Source organism: Neodiprion virginianus, chromosome 1 (genome assembly GCF_021901495.1).
Source record: "Neodiprion virginianus isolate iyNeoVirg1 chromosome 1, iyNeoVirg1.1, whole genome shotgun sequence".
Lineage (NCBI taxonomy): Eukaryota > Metazoa > Arthropoda > Insecta > Hymenoptera > Diprionidae > Neodiprion > Neodiprion virginianus.
The window spans coordinates 8,975,906-8,990,836 of NC_060877.1; the positions used below are offsets into that span (position 1 = coordinate 8,975,906).

The 14,931-nt window shown below is 36.6% G+C and overlaps 4 protein-coding genes across 7 annotated transcripts in view; 3 read left to right on the plus strand and 1 right to left on the minus strand.

Moving 5' to 3' along the window:
* The window catches only part of LOC124310117 (protein artichoke-like), a 24,278-nt gene continuing 9,347 nt past the window's right edge, over positions 1-14,931 (plus strand). The window contains exon 1 of one of the 3 annotated variants that reach the window (XM_046773772.1): positions 1-506. Coding sequence is in view for 2 of the 3 variants with exons in the window: in XM_046773770.1 (XP_046629726.1) it covers positions 453-490 (38 nt within the window). In the remaining variant the exon portion in view is untranslated. Of the gene's footprint in view, positions 507-11,762; positions 11,897-14,931 lie in introns of those variants that run through there. The other 2 variants (XM_046773770.1, XM_046773771.1) reach the window with 2 other exon arrangements.
* Positions 917-1,705, plus strand: LOC124310122 (cytochrome c oxidase subunit NDUFA4). Its single transcript, XM_046773781.1, has 3 exons — positions 917-1,091; positions 1,175-1,321; positions 1,392-1,705. The coding sequence occupies exons 1-3, from the start codon at positions 1,038-1,040 to the stop codon at positions 1,446-1,448; spliced, it is 258 nt and encodes an 85-aa protein (XP_046629737.1). The 5' UTR covers positions 917-1,037; the 3' UTR covers positions 1,449-1,705.
* Positions 1,821-4,456, plus strand: LOC124310121 (phosphopantothenate--cysteine ligase-like). Its single transcript, XM_046773780.1, has 6 exons — positions 1,821-2,278; positions 2,343-2,473; positions 2,974-3,071; positions 3,173-3,387; positions 3,525-3,707; positions 3,853-4,456. Exons 1-6 carry the CDS (start codon positions 2,150-2,152, stop codon positions 4,036-4,038), a joined length of 942 nt encoding a protein of 313 aa, XP_046629736.1. The 5' UTR covers positions 1,821-2,149; the 3' UTR covers positions 4,039-4,456.
* LOC124310118 (vacuolar protein sorting-associated protein 16 homolog) lies at positions 4,067-9,378 on the minus strand. 2 transcript variants are annotated; one of them, XM_046773775.1, is made up of 18 exons: positions 9,268-9,378; positions 8,940-9,150; positions 8,679-8,865; positions 8,178-8,306; positions 7,946-8,090; positions 7,588-7,715; positions 6,957-7,132; positions 6,501-6,873; positions 6,286-6,413; positions 6,053-6,197; positions 5,815-5,949; positions 5,560-5,721; positions 5,307-5,456; positions 4,966-5,213; positions 4,744-4,840; positions 4,577-4,680; positions 4,331-4,478; positions 4,067-4,255 (listed from the first exon to the last, which is right to left on the minus strand). In XM_046773775.1, exons 2-17 carry the CDS (start codon positions 8,993-8,995, stop codon positions 4,346-4,348), a joined length of 2,496 nt encoding a protein of 831 aa, XP_046629731.1. In that variant the 5' UTR covers positions 8,996-9,150; positions 9,268-9,378; the 3' UTR covers positions 4,067-4,255; positions 4,331-4,345. The 2 variants fall into 2 exon arrangements, with proteins under 2 accessions (XP_046629731.1, XP_046629730.1); XM_046773774.1 differs by having other exon boundaries at positions 4,067-4,478.

The window sequence follows — 14,931 nt, forward strand, 5'->3', positions numbered from 1 at the left end:
AGAAGTCGGCAGAACTCCGATGAGTTCAAATGTGCGCGTCGCGGAGTGTTTTTTTCGCGTCTGTGAAACAGTGAGTTTGACCCTTGCGAGATGTATATTCATTCTGGAATGTACGTATGTATGTACATACGTATTAAAATATCATCTGGTGCAACGTGATATGTCTTTTAATTAAACTTTGACTAAACGTCATTGAAGAAACTGCAGCTGATGTCCGAACCAACCAGTTCTTTACTCACATGCTCGGAAATAGTGAACAACGCTGAGTGCAGTCGGTGCAACTCCCTTTAATTCATACTAGTAACGTATTTAATATTCCAATTTCATGGCAAGTTCTATAATAAATTAATTAGTCTTATTACCTGCGTCATCAAAACAAGTGTTAGTGACAGTGAGCCAATCCTAGCGTTTTGTGACACTGCGAAAACATCTCTGAGGGACCAGATCCAGCAATGTGTCTATTTCAGCAGAGCGGGTTAATATCCTGCAGGTATTCGGCCAATGTGGTAAATATTGTATAAGATGTATTTCTCAATGCTTTGTTTGTTAGGAGTCGATTTTACAAGGAATACTTAAATTTGGTTTTGGGTATTTGAATAAGCAATCATCATATGAATTTTTATTCTCCATTGTAAATCACCTTATCGACGTTCTCTTATTTCAATTTCCGTAAATGATTGTTGCAAGAGAGAACCGAAAATTTCTCTCGTTTAGTAAGGCTTCAGAATGCCATCGGAAACACAAGCATCTAGGTAGGTATGAAACTCTCTTATAGGTTAGTCAGAGGGCAGACAATGTCTAACTGTACAGCTAGACGACGCTCGAAAATTTTAGTGCGCACAATCACGTAACAAATGTGAAACGTTTTCGAACGTAAACCGAAAGACGTTGCTAGTGGTATGCCTGGAGACCCCTTCCCCACTTCTGCGAAAGAAGTTGGCAAAACTAGCCTACCCTTTGATTGAGTTGCGGAAATACAGTGCTAAGTACGGTTGTGCTCGGTTGTAAATTGTAACGCCAAAAAACCTCTGTGCACAATGGCTCCCAGAATGCAGGGGATGACAATTGCAAGTTTGAAGAAACACCCCGCCGTGAGTTGAGACACGACACGTTCGAAATGAATCGGATTTGATATCCTATATACCCGTTTCCACGATTATAATTTCTCCCACAGCTCATTCCCCTGTACGCGTTTACGTTCCTTGGATGCGGCGGAGCATTCTTGTACACTATACGTTTAGCCGTCCGCAGCCCCGAAGTCTCGTGGTCCAAGACCAAGAACCCTGAGCCTTGGAACGAGTTTGCTGACAAGCAGCACAAGGTACGCAGCAGAAGATTTAACCAGTCCAGGCAGCTGTAATTTATCTTATTTCTCATTCGTTTTTTTACAGTTTTATTCGCCTCTGGACACAAGCGGCAAAATCGAGTGCCCTGCACCGAAATACTGAGTGGTTAAACTGTCGTAGATCGTTGTTAGAGCTCGAAGAATGAAATAAATAATGTTTACGTAATTCGACTGATCTCCAACGAAACCTAACCTAACCCTGTTATGCAAGATTCGACGTGGTTTTTCCCTCCGTGCGAATATAGTCTTTCATCTTTTCAGATTACGGATTTGTCCAATTATTTGTATTTAGAAATATTATTTATGAGAATACAACCGATTCTATAATGTACAAAGCTTAATATAGTCCTTAAAAATTAATACATTCTCAAGTGTCTCGAATTTATCCATTACCCTGTAATGACGTTATTAGATGTTACCAACTATTTCAGAAATTATCCCCAAAGAGATTTTTCCGAGTTTTTTCAACCAATGTTGAGTTACGTAGTTTTAATTAGAGGTTAGGTTCGTCCTTTGAACGGTTTGAATGTCATTCACTTCCCATCAAAGTTCGTTTGATGTGATTCGTCCTTCGACATTTTAGTTCATAACTCGCGTTCAACTCTTTTTACAGCAATCACCTCGTTCCAATTTTTATTTAAAGATTGACAATATTTAAAGTTAGGTGCCCTCAGACACATCCAACCTCTCTCTTTATATCACCCTTGAAGGAAAAAAAAAATACTATTCGTCGTCAAAGATACTATAACACAAAGAGAATAAGGAGACTAGCGCAAAAGTTGATAAAAAAAAAAAGAAAAGACAATGGCTTCGAATTGGGAAGAGTTTTACTCCTCTCATCCACAGCCTGCAAATTTGAGCAAAAACGAAGACTTATTGAGAGGTTTTACTGCGCGTCATTTGAACGGTGATACAAGAGTTGTTCTCGTTACGGTAAGAAATTTAGTTTATTTCTCAAACCCTAATTATTACGAAAACTCACTTCTTATCGGTGTAGAGTGGCGGAACAACTGTTCCATTGGAACACAATACCGTTCGCTTTGTGGATAACTTCAGCGCAGGTACGAGAGGCTCTGCTTCCACTGAATATTTCCTCGATCATGGCTATGCTGTCGTGTTTATGCATAGGTATCTACATTTCTTTATTGCACAAAAACATATCCAAACATAACAGAGATAGCATTACAAAAGTATAATTTAATCTTTCAAAAAGTCACAATTCGTCATCACAATGTTGCAATCTTTAAAATTTCAAATTTCCTTCAGATATGATTTATCTTTATTTTTCTGAGGTACGTTTCTTTCACTAGGAACTGTTGTTGCATCCCATCGTTAGTTAATTAATACATTGAAATATTCAGTTCCGTAGCTTATAGTTAGAATTGTTGATTTTGCCTCAATATTCACTTGGAGCTATTTGGTTTGTACTTTCGTAGCTTACAGAGATGCAGTATGTAGGTATATGCTTCATGCAAATGAATTCTAAATTTGATTTTCATTTGGTCTCATTGTTTTTAAATAATGATCGTGAAAAATTTGAAAGTCAGACAAATTTTGATAAAGTATTTACAAAGTTTGTTTATACAGAGTAAGATGTAAAGAAGGTATAGACCGATATTGGGTTTCAGGGTAAAATCTTTACAACCATTTTCAAGGCATTTCACTGGACAAAAATTTTTGAATATGCTCGATTTGATCGAAACAAAGGATGGAACTTCTGTTACTGGTAAAGATATTCTAGTGGACAAATTGTTACTACACCGTTTCAGAAGTCTAAAAAAGAAATAGACTTCTAGCATTCTAATACGTAATTAATATTTACACTAGTGACATCGGAAAATATTCCAAAAATAGCAGATGTGTTGAGAAAATATAAATCTGCGCTAGCAAATGGAAAATTACTCGAATTGAGTTTTACAACTGTTTACGAATACCTTTGGTTGCTAAGATCTGCTTGTCAGATTTTAGCACCTTTGAAAGAAAAGTGTATCCTATACCTGGCAGCCGCAGTATCTGACTTTTACATTCCACCTAATGAAATGGTACTTGATTTATTTTTCGACTTATTGCAAAATTTTTTCTATGACTTGAGTAGATCTGTACAATGTACAAGTTGTATGAACAATTAATTATAAAACTAAGACATTGGCAGGATTTACTTTTATTAACTTTGTTTTAGTCGGTACATAAAATTGCTTCGACTAAACCCCAGACTATATCTCTTCAACTGGTACCAAAAATACTAGCTCCTTTGGTGAGCCTCTGGGTTCCTAACGCCTTCGTAGTATCTTTCAAATTGGAAACGAACAAGGATCTATTAATTGATAAGGCCAGAGAGGCTCTCAATAAGTACAAACACAAAGTAAGTCAGAATTTTTGCTAAAAACCACAGATAACTTGTTCAAGTTGCTCATGAAATTGATTGTATCATTCCTATGTGCCTAATTTTGGATAAGGTATTTAGAGCAATACCCTGGTCTTACGGTATTTATTTCTTTTCTTTTCAGTTGGTCATTGCTAATATGCTTCAAAATTATAGACAAAAGGTAACGCTGGTAACTCAACAAAGCAGCTATGTAATTGAACTTACGACAGAACAGTCGCGTATTGGAGAGGAAATAGAAATGTATATAGTGAAAAATATTCTTGATAAACATGAGGAATTTATTGCTGATCGTAGTGGGAGGAGTTGATGGTTTAAAGTAACATGTCACTATAAAATGATAGTAGTCAATTCTTATACTGCATAAAGAAATTGTGGTATTATGACACCTTTTTTTATACAATTTTTGCGACAAGATTATTCAAATCGTCAGTATAATTTGTTACATATTGTAGAGCTAATCTTTATTTATACTATTTATTATGCAACAGTTCCCTTACAGTACTGACAGTAAGGTTGAAAAAATTCTGTAAAAATATTTTTATTATTATGTTATTATGATGTTGTCTTCAAGACTACAAAATTTTAGAAATATCGATTACCATTTATTTTCCGTTTCAAAGACTGGCTTTCATGGCATTAATTTTTTCTGCTACGTGTTTATCTGCAGGCCCACATTGAGCCACTACAAATTCCAACGCTGATTGGTCCTTCTGTTCTAATGCTATCTGGGCCGCTTCCAAAAGCATTCTATATAAAGTCAATGAGAAGTTGCATTCGTAAATACAGATATTATTTCGCGTTTATATAAATAATTTTCGTAACGAATAAATGGGAACGGTACTTACCCTACTTTGGCAAAGTATTTTACTTTCAACTCCTCTCTTACCCTAGGCAAGTATTTTTTTGCCTCATCATTTTTTTTATATTTCAAACATTCCTCTATGAACGGCTGTAAATGAAAATAAAGTTAAATAATCGCATAAGAATTCGTACAGTTTTATGATAATCTCACCTCGTAACCAATGGGCGATTTTTTACTTTTCGAAAATTTTTCCAATTCCATCCATAAGCCATTTTCCGCTAGGCATTGAATTCTCAACCACCAATACCTGCAAATAATCGAGAGAATATTAATTCAATCAATGTTTTTTGTTGGGAGACAAGTGTCTTAGCTAATTTTCATCTCTCTAATTGCACAAAGAAAGCAATTTTGCCGTGAATGACCGATGATTACCGTTTATCAGGTAATTTGTATTCCGAACGAAGCTTGTCCGCAAGTTTAATTTCGTTTTGTAAAAGTAGAAGCTTGACAGTATCGTGTAAAGGTTTTCCCACCACTGGCTGATGCAATGTATCTGCCAAGGACCTTTGATAACGTAAGAGCTTTATTTGTTCCTCTGTGAGTGCTGCATTCAAGTCATTTCGAGCTAGTTTAAAGTTTTCGTGAGCGGACTGTAAGAACGTATCTCTTGACAAAGAATTCTGCAAAATGGTACATAATTCATTTATTTATTGCTGATTGAACTTTAGTTTCTATGTCAGTTTGTAAAACGATTTATTCTTATAATTACAAACCTTTTGCTGATAGCCCTCTCTGATAAACCATAATGCTTGAGAGTGAAAATCATCGTCTTGACTATAAATATCGCGCAATGTTTCTCTGTTGTGACCTTGACAATATTTTATGTACAGTGCCATTGCCAGTGGAGAACGCATGATGAATCTCTAAAGTTAAAATCAATAGGTCCATTATTAATTATTCAAAAATCGACGACAAATATTTCGAACTTTGAGTGCTGAATCTTAGAGTGTTTCTTATACATCTTACCTGGAAGTCAGCTAGTGGCATGTTCTCTCGTAAATGAAAAATTACTGTGTAAACTAAATCTGTATTTCCACTTTCTACAGCTTTGTAAAGGGCTGCACGTTCTTCGCCTAATCTCAGTAACAAGGGTACTTGCAATTGCGCTCTAGGTTCATAGTCGATAAGCTACAGCATGTGGAAACGAACCACAGTTAATACTGGTATGTAAAGGACAAGTACATATCAACACATTTTCTATTTGAAAATGAAATATCTCACTTTTATAGCTAATTGTTTTCTGCCACAATTTGCTGCCTCGATAGCTATCTCACTGTAGGAAACACCTGGAGCATAACCTAATTTATCAGCTATTTCTTCTGCGATCTGTTCTTTGTCAAGTTGCGTTTGTTTTACCTGATACATAAATTTTATCCAATGAATTTCCGAACCCGGTAAGAACGCTAAGAATCCAGTGCAAAAGAATTATCATGTTTGATTCATTTTACAAATTGTTTACCTTGTAGCATGCCCAGTGAGCCAGTATTCTACTCTCCCCATCCACTTCCGGTAATTGAAGGTGACGAGCGATTTGTATACTCAGATAATAATGCCTCCTGGCAACCAGCCGATGGAGCAATACTTGACTAGAGAGAACCTGTAATCTGACTTTGTCAAGGTCACATTATAATGCACGTCTATTTTTCGTGTGAGAAAAAGATGAAACTTGTACATCGGCTGAAAAAAGGATACTGTGTGTATGTCAATGGAATTCCTATAGTGTGATGACGAACAGCATTCAAAACCCTTAGCTGACGACACATAGTGACGTAAACATCAGGATTAGTACTTCTACTGAAACCTTTTCCGAATTTAGCAGCCTAAAAAAAGGTTTCATGTTTAGAATAAATGTAATAAGTTTTCTTAAATGCGAAACAATTTCAGTAGAAACCAAAAGCCCTTATTACCCGCATAAGAAGCTTCTGTGTCTCGAAGTCAAATTCATAGCTGGCAGCTTCGATACAATCTTGAATAGCTGTGTCGAGTTTTTCTTTGACAAGATCAATATAACTGTCGGCTTTGTGAGACCTTTTTTGAAATTGCTTAGATGCCTCGAGTAAGTAAGACGCGGAATCGGTTGAATTTATGCGGAATATTTTTTGCACAACGTTTGGAACCTTCTGTATCATTTCATGGGACGAACTTGACAGAACGCGAACGCCGTCAATTTCGGTAATGAGGTGAACTGGTCCGTCGTATGTGTACATAATTGTTTCCCCTGTTCTTCCCACTACCATGAGAACACTGTTCCAACAGCAAACTACTGCCTCTGTACCACACCTACAGAAATAATGAAAAATTCAACAAGCAAATTTATTTCCAACTCTTTCTTTTAACCAAGTGACTAATGATGTTGTAAATACCAAGCGATATCAGAAAGCGGATCGGTGATATTGGTGAAGCATTCGCAGTACTTTTTCTTGAGATCCACTGAACCAAGGTACAGACAGCCAGTGTCCGAATAAAGAGCAATGTGCCGGTTATTTCCCGATACAGCCATCCTTATAATATTGTTGACTTTGTTAGTGAAATACGTACTCTGAAAGAGATTATGTATCATTATTTCAATGCCGTCAGAGATGCATAGCTGGCCTTTTTCTCTTTAGAGTTCTTTGTATCGATGCACTTATAACATGAATATTTGTTGATACAGTCCCTCCCTTCCAAGTCACATGGAAACCGCTTGTGCCACCATATGTACAATTTTTATCTGAGTTGAGCATTACAGACGAATGCTGTCGTTGCTGCAGACTGCGACCCCGTCGCTTCAATGGGTCTGTTTCAACAGATATTCACAGTATACCCGAATATTTAAGACTGAAAAATTTTAGACTGTTTACAGGGAGGCCTATCAACTGACAAACCTTTAAATTAGTGGCCAGCCTGGTTTCGCACGACTTTTGTAGACTTGAAAATCGCAATATAATAAAAATATACACAAGGATCAATCTGTGGAATGAGATGAGCTGATTTCATAGATACAAAAATACTCACAAAGGGAATCGGAGATGGTTTTTGGTACATATGTTGAATCTGATAAATTCCTTCTTGATTAGCGGCTACTATATGGCTATCTCTTTCAGTCGGAACAATACACCAGCAATCAATCGACCCCCCAGTTTCTACGAATAACACACACAACAGAATTAAATTTGAATATCAACTTCTATAAAATTTGTACGGCATGATAAATTTAAAAAAATATTTTCATTTGAAAAAATTTAAGGAATGTAACAGTAGCTGTGCAATTGCTTCATCAATATATATTTTCACATCAATTGTCAAGTAAAATATTCTCAATATTTGTTATCAGGATTTCACACATTTTATAAGAGAATACAAGCATACTAACTTGGAATTTCAGCAACCTGTCTAACTTTAGGCTCGGACACATTGTTCACCAAGAAAATTCGATTTGTAGATGTCAGAACAGCGACTCCTGTACCATTAACAGTTGGAAAAAATTTTGCTGCGACGACTTTAGTTTCCTTGGCTTCCTAAAATGATAATAATGATGCAAAATGGCCCGAAGGTGGTGTAATATTCATCAGTACTAAAATGGCTCCCCATTCGCAACTACATACATTTCCCATGCCGAATGCATGCTGGTAAGTGCCAAACATGTCGTAGATTAAAACCATTCCATCGTCTTGCACACAGAGCAGTTCTTCTTGATGCGACCAGCCAAGCAAAACAAGTTGACCACTGTTCCACTGAAAAAAGTTAAATGAGTTAATCAAACAATCGTTAAATTTTGAATACATGGTTATATCGAATCACAAATACTATAATTATTGAAAAACATATAGTAGTTTAATTATCTTAGGTAGAGTAAAAACAAAATCACATCGATCTTTCCAAGTTAACGAAGCACATTATGAATTTATTTATTTGTATCTGTTGCACACATTGAGTTCCTTATTTGTACAACAAATGAAAAGACAATAGCTTGCAATAGATAATCAAAGATTTCAGATTCTACTACAGGGTTAAAATTTTTTAGATTTGGGCACAGCTATTCGTTGAATTGGGTGTAGCAAAGAAAGCGATACAAAATAGGAATGAATAACTGTTTTTCAACTTACTTGCAACGGTGCCATCAATTTCCCAGATGACGAGTAGATAGAGATGATTGGCTTGTTTGCGCCTTGTACCTTGACAAGTTTATTCGGGTCTCGTGTGACTGCAATAGGACCGCCGTACGGTGCAGCAGCAATAAAATTCTGATTACTTACTTCCTGGTGAAATGATACAGGGTACAATTCGAATTTCCTGAAATTAATATAATGTGTCGAGTTATCAAGTATAAAATAGCAGAGTAAAATTAAGGGATTAAATGAGCATACCTAAAGTACTTGTCCCTTCCGAGGGGAAACCAATCCGCAGTCAACATAACAGACATTTTGAAATGGGTTAAGAATGTTAATTTCCACACGGATTTAGAATGTCTGCGTTTTGTAAATGAGCTTCTTCAGTAATAATTTATACGAGTAATAACCGAAACCGATAGATAAAGGGGTTGTGTTGGTCTGCTAATATTCATTGCGGCGTTAGGTACTGAAAAGCGTATCACATTATATCAAAAATCGAATTTTACTTTACAAATTTGTCCATATTGGCTCTAGAATAGATAAATTTCTCAGTATTCCGATAGGCGGTAATAACAGTTATTACATTTTACGTCTAAAGTTCTTATATTATCATCATTTGACAGCTCATTGACAGCAGATTGACTAATCAATTAATCATAACCTCCCATCGTATGTTGGTGGAGGATGAGTACGAAGCACACTGGAAGCATTGACCAGTGTTGCCAACCCTCTGGTGGCAACAGGTCATACTTTGTAAGTGAAAATGATCCGTACTTTGAACTTCAGAACCGTACAAAGATTTCGCGGAGTACATTTTTATTCTTCATTTTTTATGGTCGTATAATTACGACGATTTTGCTTTTATTCTCAAGGAACAGACAGGTTTTAACCACATTATTGACATTTTTACGTACAAGAATATTTCAAACTAACACTGAAGATTGTAAATTTTTCAATTACACAAAGCAGTTGCTGGAGACTTGGAGAAAACATTATTTTTCTTTTCTTTAGGACTGATACAGGAAATCAATTTTCCATGCTTTGATTTGCGTTAAATTTTCGGGACTTATTTAAAGACAGTGCAATTTTATCGGCAAACTGATAGTTTTTTACATAAAAATAGTATTTGCGCATATTTATTTAAAATTAAAAAATGCACGATTGTTATTAATACTTGAGTCCATGTGGCGACAAAACCCGGTAAAACTTAGGCAATGATTAACACAAAAGTAATAGAAAAATAAATTTCAAAATAATCTGGGTATTTTTTCACCTGTACTATCACTTGATTGTCCGCTTTATTATACACCTGAGGCAATCTCTATGTTCATTATTAGGAATTTCGAGTTTGAAAATATGTATTCCCGACAGTCGATACTATTTTATTAGGAAGTTCAGCAGTTTTCCGGTAAACCCTAATAATAATATTACCCAGAGGATATACAATTGTGTAATAATTTCAATACCTCAATTTTGTCTGTGGAATAGCGAACTATATTATCATTAAGAAACGTTTTGTAACAAGAATCCCAATATGATATTTTTTAGTCGAAATTATAGGAAACGCTAATATTTTTATGATATCATTCAACGAAAAGCGCAGGCAGACCAAATCTTCGCTTTGGCGCGGCGTGCATGAAATTCAAACTCTCGCGACTTTCAATGTATCACATTTATGGTTGAAATTTTACTTTCAATCAGTCACGACGCTTCGATTATTAACGTGGTGTCATATCTATATTACATCCTGATGTCAAATTTTATACACTTGTGTCTTAATTTTACTAAAATCTTGCAATCGAAAACACTAGGAAAGAGCAGAAGGAATTATAATTGAATAAAAATTCGGCATGCTCGGAATATTTTTTTAACATCAGCTCTGCATCTCGTGTGAAACATATTATTATTAAAATGATAATTCACACTCAAAAGTATACAAACTACTCAAGTTTTTTGCGACGAACTTTGGCGGTTTTCGTCTCATTTGTCACATCTTTTTTAATTTTTCTCCCATACCTGTACGAAAATAAGTATGTAAATCTAGTTATTTGAGCAGATTTTAGGGGTACGAAAACTAGGTTTTAACATGAAAACAATTGCAACAAACGCGTAATACAGTTCAAACTCTGTAGTGATCCTGACTAGATTTCGGCCCGACATGAACAACATCGGACGAAGATATCAGACAAGTCCGTGAGAAATTTTTTCTTCTCAAATGAATTTTTAGATGTTGGTATACGTAACCCAAGGCAAATTAACTGACTGAGACCCAGTTATTTTGACCTGTGGTTACATACCGCAGGACGTACCTATGCATACCTATATTTGGACGAGGGTATAGAAATACCGGTTACCGATCATGCACGCGTTGTTGGGCTTATAAATTTATACGGCAAAAACCAAAATGAAAGCACCGAGAAGTCCGAACGGGTAAAAAAAGAAAAGATCCGGCGCATCAAGAAACCGTTCGAAGAGCAATTTCTCCCGGTTTTCAATACCTATCACCGGAGAGGCCGAGTACCTGCAGGAACCTGCACCGCGAGTATCGCGAGGACATTATAATACTCGGTGAAAGGCAATCGCGAGCTCACAAGTTTCCCACTTGCCAGCTCCAGACTTGACTCAAGTACGGCGGATAATACCTGGTTGGTTAGTTTCGCGTCCCGTTCTCTCGCGTTCTCACCGATCCTCCTCTTCTTCCTCCTCCTCCTCAATCTCCCTATACCGTAATCTCCTCGAGCAGCTCTTCGATACCAGATTCCCCGTTACGAGGAGGCAACGTCGTGAAAGAGGCGAGGAGAGGAGAAAGAGATAGGTCGAAAAACACTCTTCTCACAATCGAACCGATCACTCTCCCGGTGGTCAATGGTCGCTGCAGCCAGCCTCCGCCCTCGATCATCGTCGCCGTCATCGTAATTAGTTTTAATTTCCTCCGACGATCATTTTCGCCCGCGTAAAACGATCGCGAAAATCGGCTGACCGGTTCTTCGAGAAACAACAAGTGCGCCGACTTTACAGTGTCTTAAACTCGTGAGATCAATCTCTGTGCATCGTTCGGATGAAAAAGTTTCCGCCGATCTCGGAACTGACGACTGGACCAAGTGGGCCGAGAGTCTAAGTTGGATTCCTTTATTCGGACGAATGCTGCGGAGATCAGAGATTGACCTCGAAACCTTCTCAGATTAGTTTGTCTCGGCTCCAACAGCCATGGCGTGAGTATACTTGTGTACGTCTGTGATCGTTAGGTGTGTACATTATACCTATTTCATTTGCTTTTTGAATATTCATTGATTCTGAAAAGGCGGCGTTGACCTGTTTTCGATAGTCTGCAGAGGATATCCGTGTATACCGGTATTCGTATTCATCTTTCAATATTTGTTCTCGGTATTAAGGCCATCCATTAATCGTGTTACAAACGAAAATACAAAATTTCAGCAGTCCCGGCGAGACTTTCTTTTATTTTGGATTACACAAGGATTTCACAGACTCCCGAATAACAAACAATATATTATAATATTATGCCAAGCGCAGAATGAGTGTTTTGTGAATCATGTTTTTAGGTCAATCAATTTCGTAACTGACCCATCAACTAGCAATAAGAAATCTTTCCATGTAATTCAAAATGTATCTTCTACGTCCATGCGCCTTTTTCCGAAGCGGATCTATGATGTTTATTAGTCTTGCCGGAATGACTGAAACCTAATTTTTTTGTTCGTATAAAAAATCTTGGACCGAATACTTGTCTCTTAAATAATATGTACGAACACAAAAACGGTGAATAGTATCTCTGTACGAAATTATTTCATTTAACTATTACGTACCATACTTATACCTATACTGAAGACTTGTGTTTTGCTTAGCAAGAAAATAAAATCTAATCAATTATCCAAATCACACGACAGGCTCATTTTGCAATCATGAATAAAACAAGACGTACTCTCACGTCTGTCTTGAATTTCATGTAAAAACAATTGTTTCCGAACACAATTTATGCCCAATGCAATTTACGCCAGCAATTATTGCAACAATGTGCGATTTTACGCTCATTATACATAAACGCGAACAAGCTGGCTAGTTTTTATATGCCGTCATAATTATTTTTGTACACAGACCAGAGATGAGCGGAATTTATTCCTCATGCGTCACACCTTGAGGCCAGGTATAAAATGATGTCCAAGCTCTGAAAAATATGACTAATTCTGAAATTTGTACTAATCTGTGCGACCCGCCAACAGTTTGAAAAGCAAGTCTCAGTATTTTGCTGCAATGTGAAAATGGAAATACTGCAGAAAAACGGCTCCGCGTATTATTCATCGATCATTTTAACGCTTACGTCGAGATGACGATGAAGAATAACTTAGGAATTTTGCAGTGACCGCGTGTTGTTGCGTCTATCTTGTCGCTGGTAAAAGGTCATTGGGTTTTGCCCAAGAGCCCAGCGAGTATCGCAGGCCTCACAGATATGGAAAGAATTAAAATTCCTCGGTGCCTTCAAGTGCGTGCGGATGGGTTCTGATTCTTAATGCCTGCAGCGGCCGCGGTCAGGTGTGAAAGAATTTCAACTCACGGAGAATTTTTCTGCAACTATTTATTGCATACAGAATATAAACAGTAATAGGAGATGTGATAACAATAAAAATAAGTGATAAAAATACACCGTTGATTATTGTTTTAAAGGTTTCGTAACGTTCATTCGTTCTCACGCAGGAATAATCTGTATCATCATCGTGATCACAATCATCGTCGGACTTTCACGGTGACTTGAACGATTATTATTCATTCAAAGGATTGCATGTATATGTATACCACAATTTGGTATAGTATAGGTATAAGTACGGAGTAAAGACGCCTCAATTATGCACAGCACTCACAAATGGAAAGCGGTGAAAATTTTAATGCGTGACACGCCCGTAATATTCCGGGTAACCCTTTTTTCTTTTTTTTTTTTCGTGTACTCTCTTTTTCTTTACATCTCACTTTTCTCTGTCATTTTTTAAGCTAGCACTCGCGGAAACTGATAATACAATGTAATTTAATTAAACCGGGTATGATGTTTTTCTAAATAATAAGCAGTGAGGAATTATTTAAAACGTTCAAGTATCTTCATCCATAGTTTGAAGTGGGTGAAGTGGTTCGTAAAAATACTAATGGAAACGTAGAAAAATATTTGGACGATCTTGAGAAGAAAATGAAGCTTTCATCATATTTTTACTATATTAGTTTTCTTTTTTGATCGGCAATATCAAACATTGTTAACATTTTGAGTGCTAAATTCATGTCGAACAGTTTCAGGGATGTATCTTACAATTAGACAAAAATAGTCATCAGTCATCATTGAACGTACACATGAGCAAAATTGTCTTCCTGACAGTCGGTTATAAATACGTGTTACTTAGAAACCGCGTAACTAATTCATGCGGTCAAATTTTAAGCAATAAATTTTCTATGGTCGAATGAATTTTTCAAACGAATCTCTCTATTTCCACTGCAATTATCTTTTAACGTAACTTGTCACACGTGTCAAATCGAAGTTTAGAAATGGAACGCCATAGGAAAGCAAAACGGCAAATTTTTCTAACTACCTTCGTTGTATCAACTTCTCATACAATTCAATTTCCATCGAAACTGTTATAAGTATTCCATGTAACGCGAGTAACGTAACCGAAAATCATGAGGGTTTTGAGTTTGTTTTGCAGAAATATTTTACTGTAACACATTAAAATATTGGTACATAACTCTACGCACGTGGTTTCGCCGAGAGAATCTGTGTAACGCAGCTGATGTGAGTTGAGACCGACACGCGTAACATTAAAAGACGTCAACTTTCACGCAGGCCATTTCGCGTAACCAAGATAACTGCCGTTGGCAAACGACCAGGTTACAGTATTAAAACAATTGTTAATTACTGGTACGAAATATTCTAGACGCATTGTCCATAATTAGTTTGATACGCGACAACATTGACAAAGTGAAAGTAAAATGACTGATAAAATAATGAGCAATCTCGATCAATAGCGCAACTCAAAAAACAAAATAAAAACATTAAAGAAAAGAAATTATGCGTCTATACGCATTTATGTAACGGCGTTAAAATGAAACGACGTAGTTACAAGCTTAAAAATTTGGCGCGAGTCATTTTGGATACCTAAATTAGGCAATTAGTCTAACGAGAGACTTGCCGATTGATCGGTGATTTAGAATCGTGATCAAATTTTTATACAACCCATATTGGAGAGTTTCGTCATCT

Bases quoted from the DNA above. Each gene is read 5' to 3' on its own strand.
- LOC124310121 (XM_046773780.1), top strand. From the start codon at position 2,150: ATGGCTTCGAATTGGGAAGAGTTTTACTCCTCTCATCCACAGCCTGCA. The intron at 3,072-3,172 runs GTAAAGATATTC...TATTTACACTAG, and splicing joins GGATGGAACTTCTGTTACTG to TGACATCGGAAAATATTCCA. The intron at 3,388-3,524 runs GTACTTGATTTA...ACTTTGTTTTAG, and splicing joins ACATTCCACCTAATGAAATG to TCGGTACATAAAATTGCTTC.
- LOC124310122 (XM_046773781.1), top strand. From the start codon at position 1,038: ATGGCTCCCAGAATGCAGGGGATGACAATTGCAAGTTTGAAGAAACAC. The intron at 1,092-1,174 runs GTGAGTTGAGAC...TTTCTCCCACAG, and splicing joins GTTTGAAGAAACACCCCGCC to CTCATTCCCCTGTACGCGTT. The intron at 1,322-1,391 runs GTACGCAGCAGA...GTTTTTTTACAG, and splicing joins TTGCTGACAAGCAGCACAAG to TTTTATTCGCCTCTGGACAC.
- LOC124310118 (XM_046773775.1), bottom strand. From the start codon at position 8,995: ATGTCTGTTATGTTGACTGCGGATTGGTTTCCCCTCGGAAGGGACAAG. The intron at 6,414-6,500 runs GTAATAAGGGCT...ACCTTTTTTTAG, and splicing joins CACAGAAGCTTCTTATGCGG to GCTGCTAAATTCGGAAAAGG. The intron at 6,198-6,285 runs GTATCCTTTTTT...TGACAAAGTCAG, and splicing joins ATTCCATTGACATACACACA to ATTACAGGTTCTCTCTAGTC.